This window comes from Saccostrea cucullata, unplaced genomic scaffold (assembly GCF_032062105.1).
Source record: "Saccostrea cucullata isolate Sc308-1 unplaced genomic scaffold, CSIRO_AGI_Scuc_v1 ctg25, whole genome shotgun sequence".
In the NCBI taxonomy this organism is placed as follows: domain Eukaryota; kingdom Metazoa; phylum Mollusca; class Bivalvia; order Ostreida; family Ostreidae; genus Saccostrea; species Saccostrea cuccullata.
Genome location: NW_026937967.1, coordinates 431,758 through 456,358, shown reverse-complemented (window position 1 = coordinate 456,358; position 24,601 = coordinate 431,758). Strand labels below are relative to the sequence as shown.

Sequence of the window (24,601 nt, the reverse complement as noted above, 5' to 3'; positions counted from 1 at the left end):
TTCAAAACTGAGCTATATACTCACTGAATTAGGTAAAGTAAGATCAAGGTGAAAGGAGAGGTCAAAGTAAAAAAAAATGTATGTATCACCATAAGAAGTAAAAGAATACTCAGTCTTAAATGGTATGTTTCCGAGTTAAACACTAACATGAGAAAAGTTAGGTTAAGGTCAAAGGAAAGGTAAAACAAAATGTTGATGCAGTTACAAACGTGTACCTAGCCTATAGTACGTATCGGCACATGAAGTTTGATGATACTATCTTGAATGGTCTCTTTAGACAGATTTAAAAAAGGTGAGATTAAGTTCAAAGGAAAGGTCAAAGTCAAAATATGTTGATGCAGGAAAATAGCTCTCATCAATGTTTATCAGCATAGGACGTTTAATATGAAAAAAATTGAATAGTTTCTTTGAACGGAGGTAAACGCAAAGCGGGACGGAGGGACAGACGGAAAATGGAAGACGTACATGACAAACAATATATGCCCGGCTATTTTTATGGGGAAGCATCAAAGTTTCAATAAGAATGTTTTATTTGAAATTTGGAGACTTGTGAAATGATAAGTGGAGACTGATCCTATGGATGAGACCGGATAAATCAAGGTCTTGTGTCGGGGTAGGTGCTGGCATGAAAAGGATCCAAAGCATCTGATTTCATCAGGCAAAAAACTTGAAATTAATAAATGCAAAAGCGAATACGATTGATTAAAACAAATATGAGATAGAGTGAAATAAAATACCATATAACGGGTAATTTTTACTGCTGTATATTTTTATATTGCGTATATTTTCATATTTTATGAATTGGGGAAAAAAGGTGATTTAAATTCTTACACGTTGATCTTTTACGAATTGAATATTTTCGTAAAAATTAAAAACATCAGACGTAAAATTCCAGATCACATTGAATGCATTTACGTACAAATAATGTGTCTAAAATCCCTATGTAAGAGAGAGAAAGAAAGAGAGAGAGAGTTATTAAATTGATTGCGTGGACCTGTCCACGCAGGAAAATATAAGCGAGGTTAAACCGGATGCCATGGGCAAACGACAGGCTTCGCATATGCGAAAATGCTAGAGACTTAATTGCCCGTAGAATAATTCGCCCTATTCGAATTAGAATATACCATTCATTGGCGATTCGCGCTTTTAAATCCTCATATCGTATTTATATATTCATTGGCGGATCCGAATTTCTCTGTTATACATATATACTTTTATATACAAACTAAACATTGGTTTTATGGCACAAGCATTTATAGGAAGAACTTGCAGTATAGATAAATGTAACTTAATGTTCAACTTGAATAAGAAACGTCATTCAACGACTACAGTAGTTCTAGCTTTTAAAATATTGGACAAGTTTTCACCGGCATTTGTTTTTTGCATCAAGACTCGCAAAATATTTGATATTTCAGCAATCCAAATACCGTTTGATAGAGGGTTGTAGGCACGGTTTTTAATGTGGGGGGGGGGGGGGGGGCTCCGACAAAATCATCTGCGTACTGCAGAGCTGTGCTACAGTGTACACGTGTACCATCAGATATATTTTTCCCATGATATTCTTCCGTATAAAGCCAGAACAGTTGTCAAGTCACAGCCATTATGGATTACATACATCCAAAAAAAAAAAAAAAAGAAAAAAAAAATCGGCCGATTTTTTAAACTTACAAAACTAAATGCTAATCAAAGATAAAGTTAACAAGTTTGCATTGAGACTACAATCAGTCATAAGTAGGCAGATCATTGTAGAAAATGTGAACAAACCTACATGAATATTCACTACACCTAGAAATTTTTAAAATTGAATTTAGATAGAAACACATGCATATGGTCCACGTATTGCAGTCCTTTTTTTAAAGGACAGCAACTTGTTTATTCATGTTTTTTTTAAAAAACACATAGCTAGGCACACGTGCACGTCTAGTAATTATTTACCAAAAACAAAGAGAGACAACTCAAACTAACATGTATTCAAGTACAGGGTATTAAGAGGTCGAAGTTTTATTCAAAGCACATGAAGCAGAAGAAAGTGTCCAATATTGAAAACACAGGTATACATTTAATTGGAAGAGCTGTACTTATTAAGTCATTATCAGAAGTTATGCGTCTCGAAAAAAATAATAAAAAAAAAGAGTAACCAGGTAGGTCTAACTGATAAATTAATTGACGATGTTTGTATAATTTATATACAAGTTAATTGAGATTTACCTGTATGATCCCAATTGATGATTGGCTTAAAAGTGTGTAAAATACTAACAGTATACTAATTATATAGCCTCCATGGAGTGAGCTTAATAGCAATTAGCATTACTTTTACACATACCATGTTAAAAATTTATACGAGCCGTTTTATAAATTATGTGAAATTTTACGCGTTTAAATTTTACGGATTTATAAACCTAAAAAAAAAATACCCGTCATTCGGTAATATGAAAGAGGCGACATGATTTCAAAGCCAATTTCCACTATTATAGTACACTGTATTTTTAACATTCGATATGCCTGCATGCCTCATCCTCTCTGTGGCCACGCACGTTAAGAAAATAATAGAGAAACAAAAGAGTGATGGTAAAAATAAAACGTACATATAGTACATTACCTATCTCAAGACTTCCATCACTTATTATAATTATTTGCCGAAGCCCCTTTTCAATTATAATTTTAATAAAATACATTAACACGGAATAGAGAAATAATTTTGCGTGAACAGGCCAAAGAAAGCTATCAAAATTCAAAATGATTTTATGCACCAGTGTTAGGAATTGCGATTTAATCTAAGATCGGTGAAGTATTCTTATGTTCTAATTCGTTTCACTCAAACGAACATAAATTATTTACAATCAAAACAAGAACACTTGTCTACATAGGAAATGGAAGCGCTTGCTTGCCAATATTTATTAGACGTATACATTTACAAAAAACAAGTCTTCAATGGTATCGATTCTCTACCTTCCTTCTACAATATATCAAAAATATGATTAATCACACATAACGGTACAAAATGCATTTTAACACAATGCTTTTATATGTCCTCACTTCGCTGATTAAAAACGTAATATAATGCATGTATGAACACAATTATGCTTCCCTCGCCGCCCAGGAAAAACCATAGATAAAAAACAACATCGATTTATGTTGAAAAAACTATGGAAACCTGTAAGTCCGCAGCAATTGCGAGGTAAACAAAATGAATGGCGGACTCATTCTCACAAACTTACGTACGTATCATATATTATAATGTACAATTAATCGACTAGTTTAAGTAAAACCTATGCAAAATGAATGTAAGTTAGAACTATCTGTAAACACATTTCGACTATATGTAGTTAATATGTACCCTTACACAACAATCTTACATTTATATCAAATTTTACATAAAATTATCTAGAGCGACTAAGCAAATTGTTTCCCATCTTTGACAATTAATCTGTTGTGTACAAAACTTTTAATTTTCTTGAAATGAAAACAATTACTTTCTTTATTAAACAAAATACTAGTAAAAGGTTGAAGTAAGTAAGAGGGTGGGTGGGTGGGTGTGAATGTCGCAAAGCAAAGCCTTCGAATGAGTTAAAATCGTGATTAAAGTGAATACCTGTTCACCCGTTCTACAGGTATCGACCTTTAAATACTGACCAATAGCTACTGTCGCTATTATTAGCACATAATAAACAAAAGCACGTGTTCCTAGTACATATGATAAATAAATTTATGTTCTAATTCGTTTCACTCAAACGAACATAAATTATTTACAATCAAAACAAGAACACTTGTCTACATAGGAAATGGAAGCGCTTGCTTGCCAATATTTCGAACATAAAGAAAGAGGGCTCTGGTTTTTCTACAAGCTCAAGAAACAGTTAAAATTAATGTTCATTTATATAACACACCCTATTACCGGCAACTGTGACAACCGATGCAACTGTGACAACAGACGGCAAAGTTATCAATCAATATGACAGAGACCTAATTGATATCATAATTTTGACTATGTATAACATTCATTTACTTTCGTTTGGTGGTTTCCCGTATTGATATAACCTTAAACTATTTTTCTGTTGAATATAAAACAATTATTTCTTATTGAAACAAAATAAGAACAGAATAAAGCTAAATTTCAATCGTTATTCAAGAAAAATTGGTTAAACTCAGCTTATAAAATAAAAACAACTACTCTGCGGTCTTATTTCTTGTTGTATATAATTAATTTAGACTCTCTACACCATAACTTTATAATGTGATTGGACTTTGTTGTTTAACAAGTGTGCTGCAAGTGTTTGATTTTGATGGGTCAAGACATTTTGGCTGTCGTGAACAACAGATGTTCGTTTCTGTGGCAAACACTGACGACAGATAATGGTAATCGGTAACACATTTATTTTAATCTGGATTTCAACTTTTAAAACGTTTTTTTCTTATCAAGATCACTGACAAAAATATGACTAGTTGTCAGACATCTCTATACATTATATAATTTATTATTTCAGAAGATGATTGTCTATCTAAGAACGAAATATGATCTCTCTGCAAACATTTGCTGCAAGTCTTCAACATACATTGATGCAAACTTGCTACACAAACATTGCTGCAAAGGATCCTTCGCTGCAACGAAGCTAAAGAAACCATAACAAACTTTTAAAACCTTTGTGTTTGCAGCAAGTTTGTCGCTAGTTTTGACAAGCTTATAGCAAACAGTTACCCTAGCTGCAGATCTGTAGCGTTATGGTTTTATATGGTTTTATATGGTTATATCGTTTTATGCAAAAAAGGTGCAATTTACGGCGCAATATTTTTTGCGCTCTTTTGGGGAGAATTTCTCCACTTTCTAGCATTGATTAATCAACTACCTTTCACTCCCTAATTATAGACACATTATATAGCCAATATGTATATTTTATCTACCTCCCAACAATTTACAGTTTTCTCTACAGGCAATAAACTCGCTAGAAGTGAATTTTCAGCAATCTAACAAATAAGTTTAATCAAGTGAGTTTATCACTTGTAGAGACGACTATAAAGGGTTGGGAGATGGATAAATTATAAAGATTAGTTAAATAATGTGCCTAGAATTAGGTATTGAAGATTAGTTTATTGAACGATGCTGGGAAGTGGAGGAATTCTCTCCAAAAGAGCGGAAAAAATATTGCGCCGTAAATTGCACCTTTTTTGCATTACGGGATATGTAGCGTTATGGTCAAAGAGAAATATATAAAACCATAACGCTACAGATCTGCAGCTAACAGTTACCCATGCAAAAGAGGTTTACCGCTGGTTTTAATCTGCTGCCAATATTAGATTTTTTAAAGAAAGATATGAAGAAACTACATGTAGTAACGTTCAGTGTTTAAGCTCAAAACTCCATTAAACAATACAAAATGGAGCAGAAAAACGGGAAATTCTAAAACATAGAAATGGGCACGACCCGTCCCATGCGTGGAGGAGTGATCATCACCTGCCAAGTTGTTTGCTTTATGTCATGATCGCAAAAAAAAAAACAAACAAAAAATCATTCGACAATTCAGTATGTGCAAATGATGGCCCCAAAATATATGGGGTAGAGGGAGGAGTCAATCAGCATTTGAATCAATGAAAAAAATTATTTGCTGACAGGGACATTCTGTAGAAATAAAGAAATGATGACTTAAAAACAAGATTGTTGATATTTTTCTTTCGTCAATTTGTTTGTCAATTATTTACCTCATTCTAGAAATTTTAGAAAATCCTACGTAGAGCATGCTTTTGCGTATCGAATCAACAGAGAGTTAAACACCCTGTATGTATGTGATGAACGTACTTTCCTGCATAAGTAAGGGAAGTTGACGATTGAAAAGTTATAGTCATTACTTTTATAATAAGAAAAAATAAAACAAAACCATATCTTATCAGCCAGACGTTGTGTGATATCTACAACTTCAATTGAAATATTTCAAAATGGCGAATTCTTTGTTGACCTAGGTACAGTCTACAATTCATTAGCTGGTTTGACTTGTTTACTGTCATGCGAGCTTCCTGCAAACCTTCGGTTTGTCAGATTTGATGTTTCCAACGAACTTGTTGCTGCTGTATATAGAGGCATGTATGTTTCTTGCAATGTTCCTGCAAACATTTTGAGTTCTTGCAAGATAATATAGCAATAGTTGTAATGTCGGCCGCAACATCGCAGCGAGCGACAATAATCTGCAAGAAAACTTTTCCTGTGTACAATTTTGGTTGCTGAAGTCTGCAGCAAACATAACAGCTTCCCGAGGAATGCCAAAATTAGCAATTTTAAAAACCTAAGTTTATAACTACATAAAACTTGTACATAAAAAATCACTTTTAAGTACTTTACTGTGGTCCTTGATATGTTACAGTTCCAAATATCCGTTTTCTGTTTCTTATCGCTGAAAAACAAAAGAAGATGGGGGAACAAGGCGGGCATAATGCTTATGGCGACAAATACATGTATTAAGAAATCATATTCAATATGTGAATTAAGTACTAGTATTTAGATCAACTTCCAATTATTGAATTTATGATATTATTAGAAAAATACCTTTTCTAAGAAAAAAAAATATCGACAAAATTATAAAAATACTAGATGGTTTTAGTGAGATTCGAACCCTAGCAATAAAAATCCGACAAATCATACTGCTTTGAGATTGAGACTAACGCCTTACCCACTATGCTACATGGTTCATGATGATTTGGGGCATTTAAATAATGTTTGTGATATACCGGTTACTCTTGACTTAATGGACTTAAAGTATTTCTCTAAAAGATGCGAATCTTTTGTCATAAAAGTGTACTTTTTAAAGTAAAGTGGGTCTTCGCTTCATGTTTTAGTAAACCACAAATTGTATATTCTATTGCAAACTTTTAGGATCATCTTTTTAAAAAATGGAACGAAGACCCACTCATATTAAAAAAAAAATGTTTAAGTATGAGAAACTGATCCTTTTTGTTCTTTTTAGTTTTTTCATAGGCAAATATTTTCAGTCTGTGTCAGATTTTTGTAAATTGTAGAGATTTAGATTAAATAAGATTCATTATTAGATAAAATATCAAATAAAATTCTGATACAATGGAGATTTGATTTTTAACTTCTTATCTGTCGCACTATAGGCATTTCGTCCGCCTTATCCCCCCATCTTCTTTACGAACACCACTGGGCCGTCTTATTTAAACATGTTCATGTTGATTATCGAAGAATAGTTATTCAGTAGCTGCCGTATGGCAACCATGCACGGGTACTTGTGGAGAGGAATAACCACCCCCCCTGTCCATAAATTCCTTTGATAGCAAGTACCATACATTTGACCAATATTGACAGCCAAAATATGTCTTGACTTAATTTGAAGCCTACTAGTATCAGGATACAGCTAATTTGTACTTGATCAAATTTTGTATCCACTGTTTCCGATTGCCGTATTTCGTTTTAAATCTGCTGTCATTGTTTGCCTCGTCTGTTGTACCTGATAGCCAAAATGATTTCACCAAAAAATTAAACGCTTGCGGCGCTTTTATTAAACAACAAAAATTATCCATATTTTAAAGTTATGTCGTAAAGAGTCTGAATTTATTATATACAACAAGAAATGTGACCGTAGAATAGCAATTTTTATTATATAAGCTCAATTTGACCAATTTTTCCTGAACAACGATTGAAATTTAGCTTTATTCTGTTCTTGTTTTGTTTCAATAAGGAATCATAGTTTTATATTTAACAGAAAAATAATTTAAGGTTAGATCAACACGGGAAACCACCAAACGAAAGTAAATGAATGTTATAAATAGTCAAAATTATGATATCAATTAGGTCTCTGTCAAATTGATTGATAACTTTGCCGTCTGTTGTCACAGTTGCATCGGTTGTCACAGTTGCCGGTAATAGGGTGTGTATAAGGAATCTTTGCTAAAATTTTTGTAAATGTTGATCTTTATTGCATTTTCTTGATCATACGTATGTTTAACAATTTCTGGTGGAAACTTTATTTATTTATCTATTTTTAAGTAAAACTAGATATGCAATCTTAACCTATATTTGTCCAAATAAATATAAAGCATTCAAAATGTTTATCCGATTCTTGTGTTGAATATATGTTTGGAACAATGATCCTTTTTAAACAAACTTTTCAAGAAAGCAACCATAGTTTTGACGCTGATACTGGAAATAAAAAAAAACTAGATCATACTCACTTTGTTCAGGTCCGTTTTGTTATTTCTATAAATGATAAAGAATAAGTATCATAAAATAACATCGAATCTCCAAACATTATTCGTTCAATTAACTCAAACATCCATCTTAAGCTATCAAACATAAAAAACTAAACAAATCATATCTTATATAGTGTTTTATATTATTGATATGGATTTCACCATTAGCAAGATTGAACGCATACATATATTTCTTTTATAAAAGTATAAGTCTTTAAGATTTCATTTTTCAGACATGACAGATGTTATCAGATGTAAATTATCATAATATGCGCTGTTAATACAGTTGTATTTTCCTTCAATTCACTTAATTTCTTATTAAAATTGACCGTTCAAAAACAAAAACATCAGTATATTCTTTTAAGTATATAGAACCATACAACTTATGTCTTATTCTTTTTGGGTATAGACTTTGATTTTACCATTTGCTAGATTGAACGCAAACATGTATTTCTCCTATACATTTAGGAATTTTAAATAAAAAACATCTTTACATTCCAAACAAAACAAATGACGATTGTTTATCTTAAGTAATCATCATAATTTTCGCCGTAAAGCATTTTCCTTCAATTTGCTTGCCGAAAGTAAATAAGTTCTGAAAATCAATTAAAATTTGCAACAATCCTTTTAGAATACATGTAATTCAAATTTGTATAGCATAGTATCGCTGTAAATTATTTGCTGGCTGCATCATTCCGTGCACCAGAAATCATCACGATTACATCACTGACAACATACTATTCGACCAGACTTTAACAAGCTGCGACGTGCTACACACCAGAAAAATGTTTAGAACTACACTGGCTGCGTCAATACGCACCAGGACTTCCACTGGCTACAACATGCTATGCACCAGGACTTCTACTGGCTGCAACATGCTATGCACCAGGACCTCCACTGACTGCAACATGCTATGCACCAAGATTTCCACTGGCTACAACATGCTATGCACCAGGACTTCCACTGGCTGCAACATGCTATGCACCAGGACTTTCACTGGCTATAATGTGCTATGCACCAGGACTTCCACTGGCTGCAACGTGCTATGCACCAGGACTTCCACTGGATGCATCGTGCTGTACACCAGAAACACCCTGAAAACTCTACTTGCGTCACATACGCAGTAACATCAACTTACTAACTTCACTGGCTGCAACGTGCTATGCACCAAGAACATAATGATAAATCTACTAAATGAGGCATACTAAGCACCAGGATTACTATAAAGATCACTGTGCATTAAATGTATCTTATATACTGAATCTTCATGTGCAGTAAAACCAACACTTCATAACTGTGCAAAAATATAACTATTTTATAAACTTCTATTACGAAATACAATTAAGTACTGTTTTTCCATTATACTATATAAAGAATTTTTCACATGTAATTATTTAACGACTTCTAGATCACTATTCATTTTATATTCTGCGACAGTGTGCATGGATATTATTTTTATAACATTTTAAATTTTTTACGCCTTTAAAGCGGCATTTCCATGTACATCTGATTTTCTAATTTTAAACGAAGCAGTATTATATATAACACAGATAAAGTATAATCACAACCGTTCAATGTTCAATGTAGATACAAATACAGGGTCTTGAGCCTTTAGAGCGGCATTTCCATGTACATCCGATTTTCTAATTTTTAACGAAGCAGTATCATATATACAATGTAACACAGATAAAGTATAATAACAACCGTTCAATGTTCAATATAGATTCAAATACAGGGATATAAAAACGTCCCTCATTCAAAATTTATGATTCATTACGATTATTTCAAAATAAAACCTAAAATAATAATAGTTAAGATATTTCTATTTAAGACGTTCTGGTATTCCCCAAAAAAAAATTATATATACAATTTTATGCTTGTATGTTCTTGAAAACTTAGACTGCTATCTATACACTAAATCAAAAAGCTCCTCGACACGTAACAACTTCAACCGACGTTTACTTGTTTTCAAATATCGCATATCTTTTGAAAATAAACTGCAAATTAAATTTTATTTGCGTCGTAGTGCTGATGAGTGAAATCTAGTTTGTTCAAGTCGTGTCCAAAACAATATGATATGGCTAATTATAAATATCAATACGTTCACAGTTGAATCAAAATTTGACCGTGAAAACCTGAACACAATCAATCATATTCCATATAACCTCATTATAATATTTTACTGAAATATATAGTATACTCGGATATTTATCATTAGACCAGAAAAGAAAGTCAACAATATAAATTAACATTTCTTAACTGTTTAACAGCTTTTTAAAAAATTTCAAAGAGATAAAATTAATCCAGAGCTTTTCCCTTCTATCTTTCATTTAATAACGAGAAAATGAAATGATTTCATTTACAAGCAGTAGGCTTTTGTATTATTGATTGATAGTATTTAAAATACATCTATCTTATATCTAGAGGTTTTATCTAGAGTTTGTTGTTTTCCATGTGAAGCTGAGTGTGTTGCAAAGAGAATCTGTAAAAATTAAGCTGAATTATAATCTCCCGACCTAATTAAACTTAGTTGTGAAATCAAATCCAAATCAGTCTTTAAGGGTTTGTTAAATAAGCATACATGTACATATGTACAAATTCATTCATACAGTATATCGAAGCCTGCTGTAAATTCTAGGTACTCTCTCATAATCATAAGCGAAATCATTTATCGAAGTGGTACATATTCTGTGCGTTTAAATGAATGTCATACTGCCCTATAAACAATTAAAAAATGGTTTGTATATTCTCCATCATCATGATACTGATTGTATAATTATTATGCTGACTGTTAAAAAGAAAAAATACCTGCGCTATGCTTTACTGTTTACAAGTTATAAATTTATATTGTATACAATAAAATGTATGTCTTACGTAATAAAGTGACTTGAATTCAATTGTATTCAAAACGTTTTCATTATAAATAACTTAAGTATTATCGAAAATACTTATCTTTTACTTCAATGACCATTATGTACTCTCTGCTTATGGATGTAAAATCTGTTGAACTGTTCAGGCGATTCTGGACCTTTGTCTTCCGATGAGCAGTGGAAAATTCTAAGAAGATAGACATAGGTGAAATAACTTATCGAAAAGGTATCTTGTCTGTGTTTACTTTCATTATGTACTTTTTTTTTTACAATAATAAACGGGGATAAATTAATGCCGCGTTCTTGAACTTGAACCTTAATTATCACCAAAAACTGAAAACATTATTTTTAAAAACTTATCTTCTGCTTCAATGGCCCTTTTTTACTCTGTGTATGACTGTGAAATCTCCTTTGACTGTTGATGTAACGAATGCTGGACTTCTCGTCTTTTGTCGAGCCGTGAAAATCATAACTTCAGGTATACATGTACGTATCTAAGGTTTGAGGATTCTCGGTCTGCATGCGCTATTCTGGATACTTCACCACGAGAACTGTGTTTAATGAACCGTCTCTGTATTTTCGATGGTAAACTGAATGTTTGAAGAGAATAGATGTCTTTGTCGAATGCAATGCCATATAAAATTTGTAGACTGGTTGTAGAATCGACTTTCCAAACAGGGATGGGCCTGTCTCCTTACAATTTTTGTCATTAGGAAGTATACGTGTGAATGTCGCAAAGCAAAGCCTTCGAATGAGTTAAAATCGTGATTAAAGTGAATACCTGTTCACCCGTTCTACAGGTATCGACCTTTAAATACTGACCAATAGCTACTGTCGCTATTATTAGCACATAATAAATAAAAGCACGTGTTCCTAGTACATATGATAAATAAATTTATTGATTCTATTAATTAAAAACGCAGTTTTCTATCAAGTGATAGGTCTTTGTACACAATGGATTTTAAACACGATCACAGATACTTGCTTTGTTTACGACAACAGGTGGCTGGTACACTAGTGACCTCGATCGGTAGCGTGGGATTGGCGCGTTTGATTACATAACTGTTACAAACATCTAGGCGAACGTGGAGATCAACTAAATGATCGTGAATTATTCGATTAATAAAGTTTAAAATTACTTATAATAATAATTAACGTAGAAAGATAGATTTAATATATTCCGATGAAGACGTGTTCACTATAAAAGTAATTAATAATACATAAAAAAGAAAGACTAATTGTTATAAATAATTTAATAGTGAACCGTAAAGCATGTATAAAGACCTTTTTAGAAGAAATTTAACAGTAAATACTATAGGGTATATTATTGATAGGAAGTTTGTGTAAATTATACACATGAAGAGGTCTGATTTCCTTTCCGACTGAAAAACGTTACCTGTTTACCAGGCCTGCTTTCTACTTCGTGTTACGCAATGCCCCCGGTATATTCGAACAAATAAACATTCTCATCAGATCAAAAAGGTGTTAAAGAACAATTTTGCTCGTAAGATCCAGATCGAAATATTTACCGTTTTTGAGTTGTAAAGCAAAAATTTCCAAGCTCCATAGATCCCTAATTTTAGGGGCCAGCCCCTTTTCTGTAGTATCAAATGAAAGCTCTTGCTAATATGCACAACTTTTCTTATACATGTCTTAACAAAATATTTTTAGTTTTCAAGGCATAAAGGAAAATATGTCAAATTTTTTGCTGTTTTCCGCGTTCTAACTTTTGACCCCTCTCTAGCGCCATTTTAAATGCAAAAATCAAAAAACAAAAATCGATGTGCACAACTTCAATGCTTCCTCTTTTCAATTTCAATGGGTTTTGTGCTCCAGTTATTACCTTTTCTGAGCCTTTGTCTGGAATACAGAGGTATGAAAAATTCAATCAAAGGGGAATAACTCTTAAATAGAAGGTAATTTCCGAATTGTGTAACAATATCCGAAAAGAGTTTGGTGAAGTCTAAAAGCTCTAAAAATTTGAACAAAATCCGTTCGTGAATGAGGAAGATATGAAGCTTCAAAGTTGGCGTCTAGGAAAAAAAAAGAATAATGAGAACTAGAGCAAAGCTCGTTGCAAAGCAACGAGAAGGTCTTCAGTCCTGTTTGTCCGGAAGTAACTTTCATTTTTACAAAAATGAGTAATAGCGTCCTAAAATTGTTTAAATCCTCTAAATCTATGTTATTTAATCCAAAAATCAGCCATTTTTTGCTACTTCCGGTTTGACCGGAAGTGACGACGACGGACGGAAAATTAATTTTAATGCTCCCAGTGACAGATGTTGACCAAAATTTTTCAAGAATGGCAAAATATGCGATTTCCGACTACTTCCAGTTTGACCGGAAGTGACGTCGACGGACGTACTTTGACGACTTTAATAGATTGAGCTTGAATTTTGAACAACTTTGCTTCTTTGATGTGTTACAAATTCTCAATACTGTTTGAGATATTAAGGACTTCTGGCCCCTCTTGGCCCTTAATTTTAGGGGCCAGCCCTTTTCCCGAGATATCATTTGAAAGATCTTCTAATTCTGCAATGCCGGCGTGAGGCGTCGTAGTTCATAACCTCATGAATCTTCAAAAATTAAATTCATTTCTTAAATATACTTATATCATTATTTTCAAAACATTCCATCAAAAAATAGAAAAGTTACGGCTACATCTGTAATATTGGTCATTTTACGTGTTGCGCGTGCGCGCTCTTGCAAGCACGTGCGCGCAAAATGACCTTGATTCCGCAAATCTACATAACATGTCTACTTACCCTAAAAAGGTTTTACCTACATCGGATGAACAGTTTACAAGATCATTCGCGGACAAATAAGTACCCAGGAAGAAGAAAAATAATAATAAGAAACAGAATAAAAACAATATGTTCCCCAACATCGTTTGGGGAACATAATAATGACCCTATGACTCTTTTTCTACAAAAAATGAAATTTTTCTACGGGTGGGGGGTCATTTTTTGTCGTTGAAAAATGACCCCCGGTCATTATTCGATGGGGGTCATTATTCGTCTTTACACCGGCCGTAGTTAACACATCGACTGTTAATAAATCCACTTACCGGTGCATTTTGCAGTTAGAAAGAGGTACTCCTTTATAACATCTGACTGGTATTAATGTCAATGACCTTTACGAATTGACTTTAATCGTTCTAAATCAAACTTTGCACGTTTTAACGAGCTTCAAAATATTTTCCATAAATAGCAATCTAATAAACGTATACTATTTTTTAAAAAATGATTGGTTGACAATAATCAATAAATTAGCATATTGTAACTATATATTCACAGGTACACTTCGAGAATCGTAACAATATTTAATTTTACGGCGATATTTCAGCTATAGTTTGCCCACGGGTGATAAATAAAGACGAGATAAGCTGTTGGTTTCCGACGATGAACTACGAGATGAAATGAGATTTTTATTATATTTTCTTACGAAATGCTATTACACTGTTCCCTAACGTGACAAACCTGGGAAGTGGTGGTTGGTTGTGGGTGGGGTATAGAATCAAGGTCACTTTAAGTTGCTTTAGCATTTGCATTTAATAAATCTGTGAATTCCGATGAGGGAGGCATGTTGTTCCGTTATCTTGTTCCGCCCATGATCCAAAATCTCATTCTCCACAGGGATTCAAGTCAAGAAATAAGTGATTCTTTTAGATATCTTATAAAAAATATTTTTCTGTTATAGAAACAACAGCAACGTCATTCATCGATCGTATCGATAAATGGTGTTCAACAGTACAATATGCAATATGATATACAGGATTATGTATCTTATTGTACATTTATAATAAATAAATTGTAACAAAAGTCTTAAAAATCAGATATGGAAAAATTCTTCCTACACCAATTCTTTGGGTTGTGAAAAAAGAATAAGACTGGTGTATCTTTTATTGATGGACTTGTAAATAATTTACTAAATAAAAATCAACTAATATATAAGTAAATGCACTGGAAACTAAATGTATGTTGTACATTTAACACAGTGAATCAAAAGTAATAATGAAACAAAACTACTTATTACAGATTAGTGAATCAAGATTTTATATGAAAAATGGATATAAGATTAAATGGTTGATAAAAGGTTTCTTAAAACAAAATGCTAAAATTAATTATCATGTATAATTGATGATCAAATGCATACAATTGTAAATGAGAACATATATACATGTACAGGATCATTGATGAAAGATTTACTTTAAAAAGAGAAAAAGAGAAAAAAATTAAAGAGCGTATTAAATTAATGTACATTTAAAGCGTTGAAGAAAGATTTTCTTTCGTTATTTTCTCGGACTGAATGCTTCAACTCTTGTTATCCTCTCCTTTTTAACGAAGCTGTAAATTTTTTTAAAAGAAAGTAAATTTATACTGAGTTTTTATTAAAACATGGATCATTTAAATTGAAATAAGTACCTGATATTACGTCAGAAGTAATATAATAAGTACGCCCCTTATACGTCTTGAAAAAAAAATACATGTATCATGTATACATGTACCATAATTATGTTAACATTTTCTTCAAACTTGTATACAAGTATCCATGAAAAAGAAAACTTACCACATCATTACGATGACAAAGCTAATGACAATCACAATGACTTCCAAAATGGAGGACACCGGGGTTAGCCAAATGGTCCGTCTGTAATGATCACAACAATCCTCAGAAGATGACGACGAGGAAAAAGAAGACAACGACGATGAAACAAACTGGGAACATTCCACTACGTCTTGCAATTCAATAAGAACTGTCAGATCTTCTACAGACGGTGTTACTGCAAGAAAAACACTCTTCTTTTCTTGGCTTAGCTCCTGATCAGTTACAGTAAGTTGCTTCTGTAATCTAATAACATATGCTTTATCATCTCCTTCAAAATCCAGTAAAGTTCCATTCTTTACTATAATGCTTTGATCTGTATAAAAACAAAAATGAAATTTTTTGTATCTGTTAATTTGAAGGAAATCAAATTAATTTTTTTATGCAATATAAAAAAAAGGAGATTGAGTCAAAATTCTTAGTTGAAACTATAGAAAAAGGTCGCTTTTGTCTTTTATTTTTTCTTTGTTGTTTTAATTTAAAATTCATTTTCCACAGTACCAACTATGTTCTAAGTATGGTCAATACTAGTAATTTCATCAAATATCGATTTTCATCAAACGTTGTAATACTGTAATTAATAAAAAGATATATTTTATGGATCAAAAATTATTTTTGTACAATAGTACGTACAAGTATATTATTCATTAGATACGCTTATTTATTTGCAACTTGAGACCAAGGCGTCTAAAAAATGTATCAAGAATTGATGTAAAAATTGTATAAACTGTTGTTTAATTAAATTTCTCACTTTTTCCATAATCTTTCAATATTGGTGTTTCTTTTTTTTAAAAAGAATTTCTAATAACTTGAAAATACTGCGAAATAATTAATTGAAAATATAAAACCCATACTTCGTTCATTGAATTCAAATATGTCATTAGCAGCGATGGGAAACATGTTATACAGTCTCAATGGAGTATTGCCACCTTCGACTCTTTCATCAAATTCCACTCTGAAAATTTCTGTCCCCGTCTTCGTGTTTTCCCGCAAGACAATTTTCTTTGGTAAATTTGTTTGTCCTAAAAATAAGTATCTCATTTTAAAACATTGGCTAACGGCAGGAGAGAAGTACATGACTTCATAAATTTTACAGAAGGAATATTCCGAAGTAAAAATGTATTTTATTATGTAAGAAAACAAGCTGAGTTGTTGTGTTTTTAACTATGAGTGGTAGGCAATACTATGCAGACAGACATAAAATATAAAATGTTAAAACTTAGTTTGAAAGAGTAAACAAAAATGAAATTGGAAATTAACAATTTTTAGAGAACTTTTACATCAACATCTTTGTAAGTAGCCAGCCTTGGTTTAAAAATGCATCGTTTTCAGAGCATGCATTTGACTATCAAATAAGTAAGGAGACGTAAACGAAAAATGCAGATGATTTTGGAATATTGCTAGATCAAGAAGTCATGAATATTTTAAATGAAAAGGCTGCAGTCATCTCTTCAGTCATTTAGATAAATGTAGTTGTTATTTGTTGTTTACCCTCAAAAAGAACAATTACGAGGGTTGTTAGAAAAGTTCGCGGACAAATTGAATTACGGAAAATCTATTGCGTACTGTGAAGTATGACCTATGTCTGAATAAATTCCTACATTTTGTTTATTAGTATGTAAAAAATCAGGTCCATTTATTAAAATCTTGAAATTTTACAACAATTTTTACTATGGGGTCATAGGATTCACGGAGCAACCCTAGACGTAAAACCCCTGTCACACCGGGGCTGCGTCCTCACGGCGACTGCACGGCGTCCTCAAAAAATGCAAAACGCCGAGGTGATCGCAGTAGAGTCTCCTACAGCGCCGTGACAACGCGACGAGATCTCCACTGAACGCCGTAGGGTCGCGTAGGGTCTCCTAGAACGCCAGGGGACGGCGATCACTTTGAGCATGCACAAAGTACGCGCCGTGTGATCGCGGTCTGATAAGAACGCCGTAGAAACGTAGAATGATCGCCGTAGCAGCGCGGTGAGATCTCCAACAACGTAGTAGGAGCTCCGTACGAACGCCGTGAAGACGCACATGATCGCGGCACGAACGCAGTGATAGTAGACTGCGCTTCCACGGAGACCTCACAGAGATGTCGCGGAGTCCTGGGAGATGTCACTGCGTTTCTATCGCGTTTTACGGCGCTTCTAATGAGATTTATCGTCTTGTGATTTTTTGGACTGCGATTACACGGCGACAGCACGGAGTCGTCACTGCGATCATTGCGCTCCCATGGCGTTTCTACAGCGTCCGTTGGCGATCACAATGCGCTTTCACGGCGTTGCTAGGGCGTTGTCAGCCAGCTCACAAAACAAAAGCAATGGGATCATATTTGATCAGCAATAATTCCAACGAATTTGTTGCACTAGGAGCATTTAAGTGAAAACAAAAATGGAAGAGAGAATTACATCAGAACTTAATTGTTCTCTTGTTTCACTTAAATTTTGTAGAAAACTTTTCAGCGTGTTTATTTTTTTTTTACATTCATAATAAAATCAAAGAAAATCTAACAATACATCTGAACCGATAAAATTGAAAAAAAAAAGGGAGTTTAATCATAAAACTATTAATAATTAAGTACTTATTTATGTAAATAGAAAATTTTTAAATAATAAGAATATTTTCTTGGCATGATTAGAAGTCTTTTCATCGTGTAACTTGAATATTTAAACAAAAATGTTTTACATTCCTTCTGAATTTAAGTCAATGAGTATAGAACGCATTGTAAACGTATCGTGAAACGCAGTAAACACGAGGTGAAAACTCCTAACGCGCCGTGAAAACTCCGCGAAAGCGCAGTCAATCGCCGAGAGATCTCCGTGGGAACTCAGTAGAACGCCGTGAGATCGCCGTAGAATCGCGTCCGTCGCTGTAGGGTCGCCGTGACATCTTCATATTGTAAAAATTTTCCAGAAATTTGTGCATTTTCCCTGCGATTCCACGGCGATTTAAAAGATTTAACAACGCCGTAATGACTCCGTGTGAACGCAGCTTGGTGTGACAGGGCCTTTAGGCGACGTGACAACTAGATTTCAATCTGTTAAGCGTTGTCGCAGTTCTATAAATCTTTCCTTTCTTCAGATTTTTCTTATTTTTTTTTCTACTTTAAAATTGAATATCTATATCAAAACATGTTACCTTTCTACTATAATGTCTTTTGTACTAATTCGGATTGTACTGATTCGGATATTTTTGAGATCTTTAAAAACGTCTATGCTGTAAATTGATCAGGTACGAAAACTATGTGAAACCATATAGGCACAACGTCCATGCGATAAGAGGGTATTGAAGTATCGATGGAGTTAATCATTCAAAATGTTAATCCTTCCATTTATATAAAGCCACAACCATTTGAAAACTCTTGTCCTTTGTGTGTGTAGGAAATTCCCGGCAGCATCTTGAAAATTTTGATCTCTTTTTAGACATTTTACTGTCTACACACTTAATTTTTACGTAGTGCAGTGCTCCATGAAGCTCAATGACGTTCCGATTTTTGTCTGTGTTTTTACGTGTTGATCATTTATAAATGACTATAAAACAGTCATTTACCCTCTAATTTAATTAAAAATTGCTCCAAGTGACGTTTCATGAATACTTTAGCGATAGGTAAAATATTGTAAATCTCTTTGCGCTACAATTGTGCAATCTTTAATTTTAATGAAGAGTCTTTGTGATGTAAACGTGCCAAAATGGAGCATGCTCCGTGAAGCAAGATTTATCAAAATAAAAGTTGTATATTTTTCAATGATCACCGGAGAGCACCTAATTTTTGTATATTTATTGGAAAATAGGTTAGAATTTTATCTGGAAAGTTTGATCGGTTTCGTGGAAATAGCGCGCTCAAAAAAGAACTTGTCCGCGAACTTTTCTAACACCCCTCGTATACCGGTATATAATATATGAGAAGTGTTTAAAATCGGATGTGAATGCTTTAACATTTCAGGAACTGACGAAAAAATAATTAACCCTAATCAAAACATAACTTAAGATTTGTCAATACTTTATCTCCATATAGATCATTTATACAATCATTTAACCGTGACAGATTAAGGTCCAGTGATAATTGGACTTAATTAATCATTAACAGCTGCTTTTTCAATTAAAAGATGAACTTGTAATTTAAGTCAACTTGGCATTTGTCTCTTGCAAAACTATTTTGTTAATAAATCCGATTGTAGACAAACGTACTCTGAAGTTGATTTACAGGGGGATTTTTAGTTTCTGATTGACAGTAAAGATCTATGTAGTTTTTGGAGAAAAGGTCTCCAAACAATTTGTCGGAATCCCTATGGGTACTAATCGCTCTCTGTTATAAGCATATCTGATTTTATTTGAAGCAAAATTTATTCAAAAACATATACCGGTACTTGACTAGAAAAAAATGCTGTGTGGCATTCAATTCGACACTTTAATAGAAAGGCTATGTTTTATCAATTAACAATAGCTATTACCATTCATAAGTCTACTCGATAAAGTCAGTGAACCTGTAATAAAAAGACTTCAGAGACTGACAAATCTGTTTCAGTAGTAATTTGGATATTTTACTAAAAACACGTTAATGGTATTCTACATATAATAACAGAGCTTTAAAATAAAAGTGATGACTTCAACTTTTCAAGTGTCAGCTTTCCTTCCTTATGTAGCACATGCAGTCATGTACCCTTATTACTGTATACGGCTTTATTTCTCCCAGCTGATTCGACACTCAAGAAATGATCTACTTAATTTGAATATTTAAAATGTATTCTAAAATAATTTAAAATATTGAAAAAAATGATGAAACAATATAAACAAAAACTTTATTAAATTTCATTTTATTTCATTTAAGGCATCATAGGTTCTATAATTGATGCTATGACTTTTTCAGCACATTCAATATTTCATTTTTTTAAGTCAAATGCTGACTGACAATTTTTCGTTCTAAAAAGGCCTTGTGTACGTATTTCTACGTTTGCTCAATCATATAAAGTAGTAAACAGAATGTGACTAGTCAACAGGGGATGTTTACCTCTCTTTGAAATCTGATCCCACCTCACCTTTGATGTTGTCAAAGAGGTCCGTATTTTCTGTGCTCCTAATGTGTATCGTTTAAATTGACATTTGGGACAAATGTTCGTTATTCATTTATTGCATTGTAAATGATATAAAAAGTCCATTAATTTCAATTTTTAGTTAACTGTAAATCAAGCAAGTAAACGCAAAAACAAACAAATTTATCGATATCATACAATAATTGCCTTTTCTTTTAAATCCATGAAATGCGATTTTAATTTTTAAAAAATCTTATATTTTTTGAAACTTTTTATTTCCCTTTTACTTTCAGATGAGAAAAAAAAACTCGTTAACCTAAATTTGGAAAGCTGTGCGTGTCATATTTTTTTGTATATTTCTTTTGTAATGTGAGTTCATTGCAAATTTTACAACCATATAAAGGTAACTTACCATTCCCTGACGTTGAAAGAAATAATATTCCAAAGGATATTAAAATTGCCATAGAAAAACAAAAATACATATTTGTTATCTTACCCCTTCTCTCTCAAATATGAGTTTAAAAGAGATGGAGCATTTTAAATGTAATATTGAAAACATGCATGTATACTTATATAATTTACGACAACATCAATAATCAAACCGTTAAAATTCTTGTGCACCTCGTTTATTTTCCATTAAACAACGGATAAAAACTTTATGCATCCGGATAAATACGTATTTCAGGTCTTTTATCGATACATTATATTGAACGAATTAATTGAAAATACAAATAAGGAGAGTCAAGCTCAAAATTTATTTATTTTTTATATATACCGTTAAACCAAAAGTGGGTGCTTTCATAACGAGAAAATAAGGTTATCACCCATCAAATCTTAGAAATAAAAGCATTTAAACAGCCTCTGCCAAGTCGTTTTTAATGTTTTGAAAAACATGTAGGTTCACTCTCGTAAATACGTTTCATAAGTTTCAAGACAGAACACTCATTCGATTTTATAACTGTTGATAAATAGCTATCATTTGGATCCGCCATTGACTGGATAGGTTGGTTTATTGAGTACATGTCAATTAGGAAGCGATAAAATGTCCAATGAATTTGTATTTTACTAACTCTGTGATAATAATAAGATTTAGTCTTAATGGTTATAGTTACGATCTTATATGATATCAATTTAGTCGCTTACATCATATGTAATCCATTTTAGTTACTGCTTATGATATGTTCTTTACTGCTAAAGAATTATTCATGCACAACATTAACACTTCAAACACTTTTTTATTCCACAACAAATGATCTAAATAATAATAATACAAAATACATCTACGGTTAATGGCTATATTGTGATCTTGCTACATCAAAAAATGTACGAGGTTTTACATTTTCAGTATTGACATACACTGCGGAACATCTAGAAATAGATGAAAGTTAAAGTTTTAATTCCAAGCACCAGTATTTGTTGAATTAAGTTTAAAAAATAAAACAAAGATATGATATTGGTCAAAATATTTAAGTGTGTGCTTGTATATACACATCCTAGTTTGATAGATGCACTGTAAACCAACTCGTGTGACAAATATCTGCGAGAATTATTTAATTTCTCATTATAAAATCACTTTTCAGTAGAATTAGAAAGTGCACCCAGTTGCAAATGTTGAAAATTGCCAGAAATTTATAACTGAAGTACTACGAATGAAAATTGTCCCAGATATAGAGATTTAGTTAGGACTTGAAAGACAAAAGATTAATGTTTTCCAAATGTTTTTGGTCTCCATCCATTAAAATACAATATAATTTAAGTTTTTTACATGTATCATACAAGTTTTAACATGTACATATTAATTCAAATCTATGGCGTTAGAAAGTTTTGAAAATGTAAAAGATGACATTTTTCAAGGTGTAACAAAAAAGATTGAACTAGGCATGTATTTTTTTTTAAAAATGCAAATATTTAGAAAGCCCTGCTTCTACTTGTGACAGAAAAAATACAGCTTCCAAACATATTCCAAACAAACTCTTTCAGTCATTTAATATGTGACTGACGTCTATTGAATGCATTCATCCTTCGAATAAGAAATGTTAATAGATAAAATCTGATTCTAAGTAAACACTTTGTAGTTGTCATTTCTCGGAGGTTGAAGCATTGATTGCTGTTCGATTAAATTTTTTGCCAAAGCTGAAAAAAATAAGTAAATCAACAAATTTATGTAATACAACACTCTTTTTTTTTTTACCTAATCCATGATAAAATATTTGCTTCATTCCACTAAAGAGGTAAATTTTATATTTAAATATATTTAAGATATTATTTCAAAAAATACGTACCAAATTATTATAATGACACAACAAATCAGCATGGCAAAAAGTTCCAATAGAGAGCAAACTGGAGTTAGCCATATTATAGTTCTGACATCATCACAACAATCAGAAGTACACGATATTGGGCCTGTTTAAATTCCATATAAAACATTGTTAACATTAAAAGCTGTCACTTTTGTTTGAAATTCACCTCACGAAATTATTATTTTGTCCAGAATAACAAAATTCAGTCTGTTTAGTTTCTCAACATCACTTACAGAGTTGGAAAAACAAAAATACTGTTTACCGCTGATTTTTACTATTGATTGATAATAAACTTACCAACAGCATATGTTAAAATTAAAAATATTCCAATCACAAATGAATTCTCCGAGATATATCTTGAATACATATTCGGGTAAAAATCAGTTTCTTCTCCTACATCTCTCGGACTTATAAGTGTACCTGCATTTCATGATATATATGTAGATTTTTTACTGTTATTACTTCAATTACTGTGCTTGATTGGAACATTAAACGTGCAAATTTAGCTGTAAAGTCCATGCATCTTTCACACTAAAGACTCTTTTTGTGGAAATTAAAGTACATACTTTTTGATGTATGAGTATCAAAGACAATTATTGGAATCATCGGAAACTTGCAAGTCATGATTAGTTGTTTCTAAGCAATAAATATTTATGCAAAGTGTCCTTTTAAAAAATTTGCATGTTTAATAAAGCTAAAATATAGTGCTTTAAATTTTTATTTTCAGAATTAAGCATCTTAAATAATTTTTCTAAATACTTAAGTTTCCTCAAAATTAAATAACAATCACATATATCAATTTCAAGTAAAATATTTTGTTAAAATGATATGATAAATAATAATAACTTTTAAAAATGGTATTTATAATCAAACTGGTGCTTTAAATGAACACGATCATAATGGAGCATCTAAAATGTTTTCTTCTATACGTGTTTTCCCGAGAAATGAATGACAATGCAATATGCATGTAACGACTTTTGTCGGTTACTAATATCATGTATATAGTATGCAGTGTCATATATTTACACATGGAAGTGTAGAAAAAATGCTAAAGGGCAGTGCTTTAAAGTTATCTAATAAAATTTTTTTGGTAAATGATAATAACTTTGAAATAAAACTTTATTCTTAAAGAAATTTTACTTCATTGGATGTAATTTTTTTTAATTCATAAAGTAGAAAAAAGGTTAAAAAATTGTTACTTGTTCCTTTTTATATCGAGTATTCAAAATGAAAGGTGAAAGCAAGGAGAAATGATTAGTTACATGCTATTTTCGTGTTTTGTGAAGGCCCTCTGAACTTTATCTGATCTCATGTTGTACTTTTATTGCTAAGTAATTGAGAGTTCAGATAAGGAGTGGAAACCGTCTCTTTAATTATGCAACAAATAGGTAATTTTAATGTTTCACTGATCAGGCAATACAAGTGCGACATGATTATTTATGTATAACAATATACCCCTGCTGAGATTTTTCTGAACTGATGTCATTTTTGTCTCGTCTTGGTTAAAAAAAGCTTGAACACATACCAGTATTTGAAGTGAATGACAATAAGTGGTTCAGTGAAAATGACGAAAAATTAGGGTTGGCAATGGAATGATTTCATTGGTAATT

General features: G+C 32.2%; 1 protein-coding gene and 1 long non-coding RNA gene across 2 annotated transcripts; both read right to left on the bottom strand.

The window, feature by feature from the left end:
* Positions 1–3,058: 3,058 nt before the first annotated feature.
* On the bottom strand, positions 3,059–11,958 carry LOC134249153 (uncharacterized). The gene is made up of 2 exons (XR_009988224.1): positions 8,176–11,958; positions 3,059–3,838 (listed from the first exon to the last, which is right to left on the bottom strand). It is a non-coding gene; the product is annotated as an uncharacterized LOC134249153 (long non-coding RNA).
* Positions 11,959–15,104: 3,146 nt separating this feature from the next.
* Positions 15,105–21,209, bottom strand: LOC134249188 (uncharacterized). The gene is made up of 4 exons (XM_062731563.1): positions 21,104–21,209; positions 16,523–16,690; positions 15,633–15,984; positions 15,105–15,409 (listed from the first exon to the last, which is right to left on the bottom strand). Exons 1-4 carry the CDS (start codon positions 21,171–21,173, stop codon positions 15,355–15,357), a joined length of 645 nt encoding a protein of 214 aa, XP_062587547.1. The 5' UTR covers positions 21,174–21,209; the 3' UTR covers positions 15,105–15,354.
* Between the last annotated feature and the right edge of the window lie 3,392 nt (positions 21,210–24,601).